Source organism: Oryzias latipes, chromosome 10 (genome assembly GCF_002234675.1).
Source record: "Oryzias latipes chromosome 10, ASM223467v1".
NCBI classification, from domain to species: domain Eukaryota; kingdom Metazoa; phylum Chordata; class Actinopteri; order Beloniformes; family Adrianichthyidae; genus Oryzias; species Oryzias latipes.
In genome coordinates, this window is record NC_019868.2 from 16336351 (window position 1) to 16349660 (window position 13310).

Sequence of the window (13310 nt, forward strand, 5' to 3'; positions counted from 1 at the left end):
AAGAGACGTCATAGAACCATCACCACCCCTTAATTCCACCAGCACAACTCCAACTTTCTGTTTGTGGATGATAATGCTCCACCAAATGGTGCCAGAATTGTCACAGCTCGTCCTCAGGAAGTGGAAGTGCCACTTATGGTATGGCCAGAAATGACCTCTGACCTGAACCCCATGGGCAATGTCTGCGACCAGCTGCAGCAGAGACTGGATGATTGTACCCAACCCCAAGTGACCTGACAGAACTCCATGTAGCACTTGTGGAAGAGTGGAACCAAAGAACATCATCATGATGTTGCTGTCAAGCCGTCATTGCACCACATGGTGGAAATACCTGCTATTGACATGGTTAATTTTTGGTTGTTTAGGGCAATCTTCATTATTTTCCTAATTTTTGTAGCAATTCGGTAAATATTAACTTAATGAAAATGGCGTTTCTTCTTATTCCTCATTAGAATCAAAGGGAGCTTTTAGATCTTTCATTAAAATGGAGACCAAATGGGAAAAGTGCTTATTTAAGTAACAATATCTCGAATTTATTGTGAGTAGCGTAATTTCTGACTATTATACACCTGTAAACAGACATTTTTGATATCACTGATCCTCATTAAGTGTTTTCTCTCAGTTGAAAACTCAAGAAATTCCATAGGTACTTCCTGCACGGCAGTTCTCAATGTGACTATCCAAATGTTTGTAATCACTCCCTTCTATCTGGGAATCTGATTTAAAATGTACTTTTTAAGGACTACATTTGGTTCAGATGTATTTAAATAAAATTGAATTTATCTGTCAACAGCACTTGATGACATCCGCTCATGGCTAAAAGCTGTAGTTACCTAAAAGGCTAAATAAACTAAGTACCCAGCAGTCATAATATACGACAATGTAAATCTTTTCTAAATGAAGTATTTCAGCCTCTGCGGTTTGTGGGGATTTGCTCACTCAGCAGTTTGGACTGTTAACAAAAGCAGACAGACCCTTCAGTGAAATAAATGGATTTGAATCCAGGTACCAAACAAGGCAAAGCTGGATTTTAACACTTCCTTCCGTCATTTGGCACAATTTATATTAATCATAGTGTGCTCCGTTATGTTGTTTGGTCACCTATGTAATCACAAAATTCCAAATTTTCCTTAAAAAAAAAAACAACTTTTTTTTTAACCAAAAACATTTAAAAAGTGGCTTTTCTTTTTCAATTGACAACCTTTTAAATCAGTTTGGGGAAAAAAAAGAGCTGAAAAAGAGCCCAACTACTGAAAAATACAGTGGTGTTTAATTTGCAAATTAAAAAGCACCAACAATATTAGTTACACTGTAAAAATTATAGACAACAATTACAAATCTTTATCATAAAGTCCAGGAGATTAGTACCATCATCGCCGCTATGTGTTATCGCGTAATACTTCATATGGACAGACTCAGTACCCTTTGTACAGCGGTTGGCAGTGAGAGGACATGAGGAACTACTCCGAGCGACACCTCTGCATGACGAAAGAATCCAAACTCCCCTCAGTGCAGCACTGATGTTTTCACACGACGAGAACCGATGGCGCGGAAACCCGGACACATTCAATAATTTAGGTCTACTGAGGGTTTTTGCTTTATGTACATTACAAAGTCAGGAGATGAACATCAACATGTGCATCATTATTATATCGGAACAACGTATAAAACTATTGCAGTAAGAGCAGCTTCTTGTTATATACGCTTGACATCTAGTTGAAGTGGTGACATGTTATCCAACATCCATAGGTGTGTCACTGGGCATACTATTGGTTGGCCTGGTAGCAATTTTTTTTTTAATAAAATACCCCCCAAACTTCTCCCCTCTTTGAGATTAAAAGTCCTGTAAGGAATGAAATAAAAAACTAAAATGAAATATACAGTTTGGACAAAAACTGAAAACAGACCTAGAAATGCACAATCCTCGCCTGTACACTATCTGAATCTGAAGGTTCAGAGAGCTCATTTAACATACAGTAGCTAGCTTATGATCATCTTCACAGATTGTAGCGGAAGCTGTTAAGTTAGTGTGCTTTCCAGGTACCTGTACGCTCAGTCGAGTGCTCATGTGCTTCCCACGTCCATCCCCAAGTTTGAGCTCATGCCCGCACAGTGGTCATAAAACTGACTGAAGAGCGGGTTGAGCCATAACGGTATAAATAAATGCACTGTTGATTCCTTATAAGTGAAAACAATGCAGTTAAAGATGGTTAGGTTTGGTGCATTCTATAAGTATGCATTCCCATCAGGATTATAGAAATGTTAAATCAGAGGAAAGATAAAAGAAGAACCCTCAAATGTCCATGGTGGTGATACCTTGATGAAGATTCTGTCCTGGCACTTGTTATACAATAACTAGGTTCTACCAAGGCCTATCATGTGAGGCTACAGGACGCAGCCTGAGTCCAGATGTCACGTCTTTCACCCAATTCCCATACAAACGATTGCATTAAAAGAAGTTTTTGTCTGTCCTTCAGGTCGTCACCCGACAAAAGGACATTGTGTTGACCATGGTAACATGTTCACTCGTCTGTCACTCGTTTTCAAGAACTGAGTCTTCAAAGTTCCTTTCTGGAGTTTCCAGCAGCAGGTTCTTGGGATGAGATAAAGTTAGATTAACGAGAACATGACAGGGATTATCAAACACTAGAGGTTTCTTCGTGTCCGTCTCCAAGTCCTCCCAGTGATGAATATTCATGTTTCTTGAACACCACCTTTGCGCTCTGAGCTCTAGTTTGGCATTGCATCTTGAAGCCTCCGTAGATTGCAGTCTCTGTCAGAACAACTTGGGATCTGAACGCCTGCAGAGCAAAGCAGCGACGCATCGAGGGGAGCAGTGGGCCGTCCCTCTGCCGGGGCTGCTACCTGCTGTGCACCAGCTCTTCCCGGAGCCAGCTGGGCAGAGGCTGACCCATCCTGTAGAGCAGCTTCGACAGCTCAATGTTGTGATCCCTGTAGTACTCCCTGAGGAACACCTGGGACTGAAGGAGATCAACAAGTAAAATGAAAAAAGATGCAGGAAACTCAAATATGACAGTTTGGAAAACATATGAAAACTGGTCATACCTCAGGATCCATGTCGGGGTACCTGCGTCCTTTACTTTTTCCTAAACACTTGGTCTTCCCTCCTTCCAGCAGCTGACACCAGAATCCTTTCTTGGGGTCAAAACTGCAAATAAATACAAAAATATACCGTGACCTAAAAATGCCATGGTAAAAAGCCCCGTGTGGCAAAATGAATTCTGCTCTTGGTATCACAGCAAAAGCAAAAATGTTGGGTTTTAGGGTTCAAATGTACATTTACAAAATTTTTTGAACCTGTAAAAAAGCAATACATCACATTTTTGAATGAAACATTGCAAAACTTACGCTAAAATCTTGTGGTAGTTAATGACGTTGGTGAGACCAAGAAACTTCTGGATCTTGTCCATGACTGAAGCAGGTTCAGTCTTCAGCATCTGTCCGTCCAAAACTAACAACTACAAACACAAAAGACAAAAACAATATAAATTCCGGTAGATAAAGAATTTCATAATTAAAAAAGGCGAAAGAAAAATTTCAGATTATTATAATGAAACAACAGGACACCAATGTATACAGACACAAAAAGATAATATAAAAATGATCAACTTTTATTTTGCCTGGAGTAGAGAAACGACCCGCAATTCTTTTAATTTTGTTTGATCTTTTTGAATCAACTACATTTTGTTTACTTTACTTTACTTATGGACAAAAATTACCATAGAAATGTGTGTACATTAGGAAAATAAATATGAAAATGTCTATAGATGCAAAACAATGAGCTAGAAATATAGAATGGATTTGTAAGGTACTATTCCAAAAAATAAAAGTATAATTTTAGTATCTTGCAAATGTTTTAATACTTTTTTACTTTATTAAAAAACTGATTTTTATGTTAAAAAGTAAAAAAATAAATAAATCATTCCATTCACTTAAACAATTGTTGTGGTCAGTGTCTTTATATAAAAGCACAAGTATTTCATTGCAGGGGATAATTATACGCTTAAACGAATAAAAGTGGCTACTTATCTATTTAGCCCAAGAGAACTCTGATTTAATGAGAGCGTACAAAAACTAAGCATCTCCAGAATCTGCACCCACAATTCCTCCCTGCGTACTCATGCAGCTTACAAATGTGTGCAGACTGCAGCATTAAGGGCTACCTTTTCCCTACCAGAGCGTTCCTAAAGGGCAACGCTCGTCCACCAAGGTCAGCGGGTTTTCAAATATTCTATGAAAGTAGTATAAAAGAGAGAATAAGCCTCCCACATCACAAACTTCTTGCCATGAATCATAAAATACCATCTAAAGATTTCTCTTCCTACTTCAATATGAGGACATTTAGGACACTGACAGATTCATGGACATCTTTTTTTTTTAATTGTGATTTTATTAATGTTCACAAAGGTAAAAATGCACATTTAACTGTTTGTCATAAAGGCTTCATCGCTTTTGCCGTGACATTAAATCCTGATTAAAATGTTATTCTGTCAGGGCTTAAAATGTCATATTTTTATTCTCATTTCGATGGAATGGCCTTCAAAGTTGATATAAATTAAACCTTTAGTTTTACTGAGTGAAACCACAAATATTTGCTTTAATTTGACAGATTCTTTATGACGAAACTTTCAGTCTGTTCCAGGAATTTAAAGCAGAAATGATTCTGAAATGTAACGTTATAAAACACAATTATCACTTTAATTTAAATTATGTGACTGCAAAGAATTGTGGGACTAATTAATGTCCAGATCCAGTACTGTAGCACATAATTGGGGAATCGTTTGAACTGTTGCCCCCTTAGATATTCTGGGTCACTTCATTCAGTCATACTTTTTTTTGGTTCAAAAAAAGCTAAATTGTCTTAAACCGTTTTTTGTTGTTGCACTGCTGCAGAACACTGGTGAATGTATATTTATGTAGCGCTTTTCTACCTTCCTTGAAGCCCCAAAGCGATTTACAGTCACAGACACTTGTGACACATGCGTGGGCAGGGTGGGAACTGAGCCTGTGATGCTCTGATTAGAGGTCGACCGCTTCACCTCTGCACCAGAACATTGTCTTGAGACAGATCTTTGAAGATGGAACGTCAAACTGAAACTGATAATACCTGGCTAGAATGGTAGAAATTGAGCCAGCGCTCCAGGTGGATGGAGTACCAGCCGGGAACCAGACATCGATTTTGGAGAACTCGGAGTTTAACCGGAGCGTTGCGGGCCGCCGTGATGACCTCATGGAACGAGTACTTTAAAGCCACTGGGTCATCATGGGCTCTTTGGTGCTGAGAGCAGATGGACAAGCAGAAAAAAGTCAAACCCGTGGGGAGGCTGCAGGAGCTTATCTGACAATGTGAAAGAAATGGGGCTTCCTGCGACGGACCTGGTACCAAGAGTATGCTCGGTCCGCTGGGTTGATGAGAATGGTGATGATCTTGGCTTTGGGGAGGAGAGCTGCAGCCCTCTGAGCGGTCACCTCAGAGTCAAAGTAGTTGGCACTCTTCTCAAAGTAATAGTCGGAACTGGTGTTGGATGGCAGAGGGAAGTACTCCATATACCTACACACAACAAACACAAAATGTATAAACAAGTATGAATAAATATTATTTTCATGTCTAAACATCAAATTAACCCTTTTAGGAAAATGTGCATCCTTTTACAACAGATAAGTTACACCTAATATTCAAATTAAAAGAATCAGTCCGAAAATAAAGAGTCACAGAAGAAAACTTTCTCAGATATCAGATTTTTCTGAACAACCACAGCATGAGGAGAGTCTCAGTCATCTCACCAGTCAATGCCTCTGTGATAGTTGTGTCCATTAAAAAACTGGATCTCTTCAAACGTCTCTTTACTGGGATAGTTGCTGGTCAGATCTGGGTGCATGCCAAGAAACAGGTAGAGTGCCGTTGTTCCTGTGAGAGGAGCCAGAACCAAAGGGGTTTGAGTCCAAAATCAAGACATTTACAGGTTATGTAATATTTAGGCATAAAAGTCTGAATTATTGCAAACACAGAGTAAGAGACCACTGGAAACTTCTCACTTAACCATTTTTACATCTGTCCTGCAGAGGGTGTTGAAGCTCTGCATCTTACCCGTCTTCTGTGGCCCGATGACCAGCAGCTTGGGGAATCTGTCACATGTTTTCTCTTTGGACCAAATGTCCTTGTGCCTTTTGTCTTCACAAGGATCCTAAAGCACCCCAAAAAAAACGATATAGGCTTTACCAAGAAGCAGTGAAAACAAAACGAGACCCATCTTTAATGGCGCGTTTGAGGATTTCGGCATCCAGTCTGGAACTGAGACGGGAGAGAGTCTGTGGGGACGGATCTCAGCTTCAGTGTCTCACCTGCCAGAGGGGGTCTCTCTCAGAGGGGAACAGGCTGAAATACTTTTGAGCCAGCTGGATGGGAGGGAGGGTCTGCATCTTCAGGTTGGTCCACGTTTTGATGAACATCACCAGGCTCTTGAAAGTGTACAGACCGAGCCGGTCGTTCCCGTAGTTCGACAGATGGGTCATGAAGATACTGATCTGTGGAGCCAAAAAGAAACCACTACAATGAAGATCCAATAAAAGAAACAAAGATCTAAGTTTTTGAAAATCTTTAGCCTAGAAAATGACCAAAGATGTTTTGATAACTCAATATTTTCCTGCTTTGATTTCAGAGAACGATGAGACAAATCTCCATTGTTTCTTATAGCGAACTGAACATTAAGGTCTTGTTTCTGGGTCCAACCACACGCTGGGTTCTTCATGTACTCTCAAAGTGCTTTTAGAGGCAAAAATGTAGGATGACACTGCAGGAGATCCACATTTTGAAGTACCTTCTATAGAAAAAACACAACCCCTAATAATTCTAAAGGTTTTTTCTAATATAATTAAGTGAAAAAGAAGAAAGTTTGTTTTTGTTTCATTTCTATGTCTCTTTTAAAAACATTTTTCTGAGGAAAAAGGAAGCACGATGCTCACATCACTGAGTGAGTCACCGATAAGTCATTGTCCTGCCCCACGTTTAAATTTTGATCATCTAGATGAAACTCGGAGCAAAGCGGCGGTGCGTGGGCGAGCGTCTGACTCACGGGGTTCAGGAGGACGGTGAGGAAAAGTTCCCCCCCGTTGATGAGCTTGTCCAGCTCATTTGGGCTGCCCGGGTAGTCTTTGTAGAAGATGGTGTGGGTGAAGAGGCCGCACGTCTGCCTGGGCAGCACCTGCAACACCAGCAACACGTTAGGTAAATACAAACACAGGTATCACAGGAGAGGAAAAAGACAGAAAAAAGAAACAAAACAAAAAAAAGCTATCATCGGCACTCCACTGAGAGCAGAGCAGAGCTGTCAGCTCCCCACGCTGTTCACTCACAATAACATTCATATTATGCAGCTCATCTAGCCAAAGTAAACCTCTTATTCACGCTGAGTCTATATGGAAATTCATGGAAACAGGCTTGAGTGTCTGGGGATCTGAATATCAGCCGCCGGTAAGCACTGGAGACTGTCCATTCAGAAAGCGCTATCTCAAGGATGGTAACAGAGCGGTGGGACTCCACAGGCCAACAAAACGGCAGACTAAAAAGAGGAAGGACCGACTGAAGCAGCTTTGTTTCTTTATCGGTGCTGAAGGTCATCCTGGGAAAGGAATGGAGACAGGTTTTTCTTTTCTTCCCTTTTGAGCCTCTCAAATTCAGTTTATTCTAATTTAATTTTGCCCTCTTAACTGTGCTATTCAGCACCTACGAAAGCTATTAAGCTGAATAAAGATTTTTGGAGTGTTGACATTTCAGAGATTGCTTATGTGCAGACAATTTCTTCACCGCTGCCAGATGTCAGTCTTCGTTTTGCAGCCGAGGCCTGCGAGACGGCGCGGCTCAGACAGGTGTCTCATGCAAGACTGCCTCTCATGACTACATTATCATCTCTTACTCCATAGATGAACATTACAGCCCAGCTGGACGGACACCACAAATGCCTTCTGAAGGACGTCAGCCGCCTCACTGATGTATGGTAAATGGAAATAATATTCTGCTCGTCCTCTTTAGGGGAAAGACTAAAGAATAACAGATGTGGCAAGGACTGCTGGGAAAACCAACAAAGAAGAATACTCTGGGTGAAGGAGGGAAAAGCACAAAGACGTGGGAGGAGAAAGATGGAGGAGAAGACAGCAGACAGAGAAACATGCCAGAGGTGGGAGAAGAAGACCTTGAATTGATATCTGGGAATAAATCGAAACATGTTCTTACGCTAATGCCGCTGTGAATAAAACCTCGCCGGAAGCGCGCCGGCTTCAGATGTGGGTACTCCTCTGTGCTGGTCACCTTGATTCCCCACACTTTCTTCCAGGCGTCGTACAGCTGCATGTGTACGGGGTAGACGCCCGAGTGGTGGGGAGCAACGGCGTAACCCATGTTAGTGGGGATCCCGTGCTCCTGGAGGAGAAATCAAGCAAAGAAGACAGTGAAGCAAAAAATGTCTATATTTTACTGAAAGGCCTTTTTTAAAAATGTATTTTTTTTATTACGGGCAGTATTTCCATAATCTAAAATAGTAAAAACGTAGTTTTACTCTTGACGCCTCAATTTATTTCCAGCTATGAAAAAATAATTTCATTTATGTTTTTCCTTTCAAGTAAAAGCTAAATTAAGGTAATTTAGGGGCCCATTACCGTAGTATGATGCATATTTGCATTAATAGAAACCACTGGGTGTGTGTGTTGCTTTAAATAAAAGGAAATAATTTGGGAAAGAAACCAAGAAAAAAATTGGGTATTTATTGATAATTATATTTTTAACAATGGCTTCCAAAGTTCTGGTTTCTGAAAATCTACAGGAAGTGATGCGTATGGCAAAACAGGAAATGTATTTATAAGGAATTTCTTAAAGATTGAAAGATTTTTAAAGCACTATAAGGTTTTTAAAAAAATTAAAGCCATAAAACTTTAACCAAACTTGCTTACTTTGTTTTGCCAAAAAAGATTTCTTAATCAAAACTAATTAATAAAAGTTAATAAAAAATTACATTTGAATTCTTCAGTAACATGTTTATGAAGGAATAAAACTGACATTTTATTTCTCCAGTAAGACATTATGAAGTGTTTTAGCTGCACGTCTAACAGAGCTTTTGCCTTCAGTTTTAAAGACAAATCACCTGGAAATGTAACACTTGTTATAATAAGTGACTACATCTATTAGAGTTCAAAAAATATGTTTTGAAAAGCCTCATCCATTGGAATAATACTGTCTTCAATTATTGTTCAGGTGGAGATGGCTCTGATCACAGTTCACTCAAACGCTTGGAAGTGACCTTTGGGCCCGGAGACTCACCGTGGCAAATTTCTTGTTGAGCAACATTTGTTCGGCCAACACGGACTGGTTGTGGAAAAGATGAGGCTGCATGTGGCTCCACATGTGAGGAAACCACCAGAAATCTTTCACGTGGGAAAGCAGAAGGTCGTCCCCAAGATCCTCCTCATCAGATCCTGAGCGCAGCAGGGATGATGGGGCAAGTCAGTCAAAAAAATGAAGTCAAGCAATAGAAAAACGAAAAAACGAGGGAAAAACAAATGTTGGCAACAACGCATTCAAAGGAGATAACAGTTGGGGTGTGACAGGGAGAAGAAGGAAAGAGAAGAAAGTATCCTTGCAAACTTTACATTTTCACCTCTGTTGAGGTCTTACTAACGGCTGCCGCTTACCAGCGTGAAAGAATTTTCCTGAGAAGCCAAGATTGAAGGTGAAGTTGGGCACATGGGTGCGCAGCTCCCTCTGTGCCTCCAGCAGGGCCTGAAGCAGCGGGAGGAAAGGAGAATGAGTCAACAGATGATGGGCTCAAACTGATGTTGGACTTGGTTAATGAGGAGAAGTGAAGATGCAGGCGGGCGCGTGCCCGCATACGTCTCCTCATTTGGCAAGTTTCTCTCTGTAAACATCCAACATCCACTCCCAGATGTCTCACATCTCTCCCTCATTCTGTTTGATATTTCGCCCTCCTCAGATTCGGGTGTTTGTTTCATTTGATCTTGCTGCTGGATGAGGCTCCTCGTGCACACACACACACAGACACACACGTTTCTCCATCTTGTCGGTGTGTTATTTGTCACTAAAAGCTTGCTGTTGCTCTGCTGGTGAGTCTTGATGTCTATTCCATAACTTTTCTAATACTCCATGCCTGCACATGTGGGGCCTGAAGGGATGCAAGCGAGGAGCTCTTCAACATTCTTTGTATTTCTCTGAGTCCCTGAAATATTCATTGCTGTGGAATTTCTCTTACAGCTGTGGGGCCTGTCACCCTTGAAAAGTCTACAGGGACATTCAGGAGGAGAAGAGGAGCAAGAAGAAGGGCTTGTCTGTATGACTGACAGATGGCTGTATATGACATGCCTACTGTGAGACATCAGGCGCTTATTATTGTAATGGCAACTTCGTCGATAAGTAGATAAGGCGTCTCCCTAGGAAACTCACCTTCACATCCGGCACTTTCATGCGGGTGCCCTCCTTTCCCACAAAGATGTCATCTATATCCACGAGGATGTAACGCTCGAGGGACAACGAGAGCCTCTTCCCAGTCAGAAAGGCCACAGCATCCACAAACACCAGCTTGTGCAGCCAAAAGTTCAAGTTGTTGCCAAACAGAACCCTCTGGATCCCGTCGTGGAGCCCCAGGTCCTGCACCACGGACGGGAGCATAGCAGCATTTTGCCCCATGGATGCAACGCTTTCAGCCGACTGGGTTTTCGCCAGCAGCACGGGCTCATATGTAGAGTGGTTGGACTGAAACACGGTCCAGTCGTCGCCGGGAAGAGGCCCTGGCAGGGCCTGCCCGGCTCGTGTGATGAACAGAAGTGGGGACTTGGGATTGACTGTGCAGTCCTTCAGACCCAAGTTGGAGTGAAGAAAGAGCGGGAAACCTTTCAGCTGTGCGCTGAGCAGACTGTTTTCATTGGCCTGATGAACAGGGACAGACAGCAGAGAAATGACACAGATTAATCACACGCACCGCATTGATGAAGACAGAGAAGTATTGGATATAATTCCTCGATTCCTCCAGTCATGGGTGAAATAAGGAATGTCAGGCCTACTCAGATGTGAAGGCAAGAGGCAGCTCCTACCTGCTATTCTCAATCTGCTACACTTGTGGCTGGCAGTCAAATGAAAAACCTCCTGCAGTTCTTAGACTGAGGAGGTCATACAGCAATTTCCTTCACCAAAGCTGTTATTCTCCCATTCTCACCTTTTCTTTCCACTTTGGCTGAGTTTTTTTTTTTGACAAGACCTCACCACTTTGAAGGGGTGTTGATTATGGTATCATAAAGACAGCCCTGACACGCATTGTGTGGCAGCTAGGAGTTACTGATGTGCAAACTCCAGCCTTGGAACATAGTTTGCTTTTGACATCAATTGATCATTAATGTTGTCTGATTTCGCCTCCATCAGCTGCTGATGTTGGAACAACTGTAAACTTTCAAAGCAAACTCATTGCAACCCAGAGATTGTGGCGGGGCCTTTGTTTTTCTCACCAATCATCAGTTCATTAAGTAAGTGGTGGTTCAAATGAGAAGCTATTAGATTCAAGTGGCCTTAAACTCTTTTGTACTGCGCGTATCAATGTGACTAAATATCCCTAGAAAGAAACTGAAAAGAATAAAAACTAAGGACCCGAGGATTTGCTTTCCCAACGATTTGGTTCAAGCTTCAATTTTTGGGTCATGGTTTTGTTTCGGTTCGATATATGATTTGTGAATTACAAAACAAAGACAACAAAACACTTAAAAAATAATAATCAAGTACTGTCATGTGAACTGTCTTTTTACTGTTGTTTATTGTATGTGGTTGTGTGTTTTGCTATCTATCTATCTATCTATCTATCTATCTATCTATCTATCTATCTATCTATCAACCATATCTACCCATCTATTTATTTTCAAAGTGTTTCAAAAAAAAGCTGTGTCGTTTATGTTGTGAGCAGAACTGTTGGCATGGAGCAAGCCCGCCCCCCCTTCCCCTTCCTGTTAATGAGAGCTCTCTGTTTACACTCTCTCCTTCTAGCAACAGAAATGTTGAGCAATATCAGAGTTATCCAGCTCAGTTTGGACCCAGATGCCAACTGGGATGAGAACAACAAAGACGTACATGGATCTATTTGTCTACAGATACTATATCAATATTCAGCGGAGCAGGGAGCTTGTGGCCTGTCTACGTCGCAGCTACAAGCTTTTTTAAACCAGCATATTTTTGTCTGCTTCTGATTCACAACAATTTAAATGAAGAAAGACTAAGAAATACATTTTCAATCTTAATTTTCTTTATATATGTCGTTAATCATCAGAAAAGTACTAACCATGATTCTCATTGGCGTGGCTCCGTTAGAGAAAAATAAAAACGGTAATACTAAGGGTACTGTTTTTACTCCCCTCTCTAAGAATATTGGTCATGCAAAGCTTGTCTGTATCTGTCTGCGTTTATAAGGCAATGTGAGATAAATCTTCCATCAATAATGTATGAATATACTTTAAACTTGTACATATCTGTGTGCAGACTATTTGTTAGTGTATATATGTGAAAAACAAGTCATGCAATTTACTTATGACACTCTTATGTTGTGGTATTATCGACTACCTCGGCCAGAGACATCTCCCCACTCTCTCCCTCTCTTTTCCTCGTCCGTCCAGTCCAACAAGGAATGCATATAAATATAATTATTATAAAGAAAGTTTAGCTTCAAGTACAAAAGGGATTTATACAAATATACACTCTTTGTCTGAAGAACCATAAACTCCTGTTGTTACAGTAAAATCTCTCCAAAAAAAAGAGATCTTCAGCTCTAATCTGCTTACTCAGCTGTTGGACAGGACAAGTAAAAAAAACTAATGAATATAGCCTCAAGACTTTGCCTACTACAAATAATTTAAATAAAAACATTATTTGTTCTTTGATTGCTGTAAAATTCTGGGGAGCTTGTTTGCAATAAATACAACCCCTCTACAGTTGACAAAAGCACAGCCTTGTTGTTTTTTTACAGCCTTTTTTGTGTGTTCAACAGGAATACTCTATACAGTTGATGCCCCTTGTGTCTCTCAAATAAATCCCAGCCAACCTTTTGTGACAGCAATAGCGAGACAATTCTACGGGGGAATCTGAAGAAGTGGTTTCTTGTTCAAGTCTTATGTAAAGACGAGCACAGCGAAAGCAAATCAGATGTGAAGCCGCTCTTTGTTTTACAGCTGGAGTCTCAAGACTCTAAATAGAAACAATGCATCTGTCGCTGCAGCTGATGTCTGATACGGATTTTAACCAAAAAAAAAAA

At 40.9% G+C, this 13310-nt stretch overlaps 1 protein-coding gene across 1 annotated transcript in view; it reads right to left on the reverse strand.

Annotated features, from left to right (window-relative positions):
- Positions 1–1248: 1248 nt before the first annotated feature.
- The window catches only part of ndst1 (N-deacetylase and N-sulfotransferase 1), a 48392-nt gene continuing 36330 nt past the window's right edge, over positions 1249–13310 (reverse strand). The window contains exons 3-15 of the mRNA XM_004073471.4: positions 10469–10951; positions 9703–9790; positions 9332–9486; positions 8252–8437; positions 7095–7223; positions 6364–6546; positions 6110–6206; positions 5806–5929; positions 5398–5572; positions 5129–5299; positions 3370–3479; positions 3067–3169; positions 1249–2981 (exon numbers count right to left, since the gene is read on the reverse strand). Coding sequence (XP_004073519.1) covers positions 2862–2981; positions 3067–3169; positions 3370–3479; positions 5129–5299; positions 5398–5572; positions 5806–5929; positions 6110–6206; positions 6364–6546; positions 7095–7223; positions 8252–8437; positions 9332–9486; positions 9703–9790; positions 10469–10951 — 2124 coding nt within the window. The 3' untranslated portion in view covers positions 1249–2861. The remainder of the gene's footprint in view (positions 2982–3066; positions 3170–3369; positions 3480–5128; positions 5300–5397; positions 5573–5805; positions 5930–6109; positions 6207–6363; positions 6547–7094; positions 7224–8251; positions 8438–9331; positions 9487–9702; positions 9791–10468; positions 10952–13310) is intronic.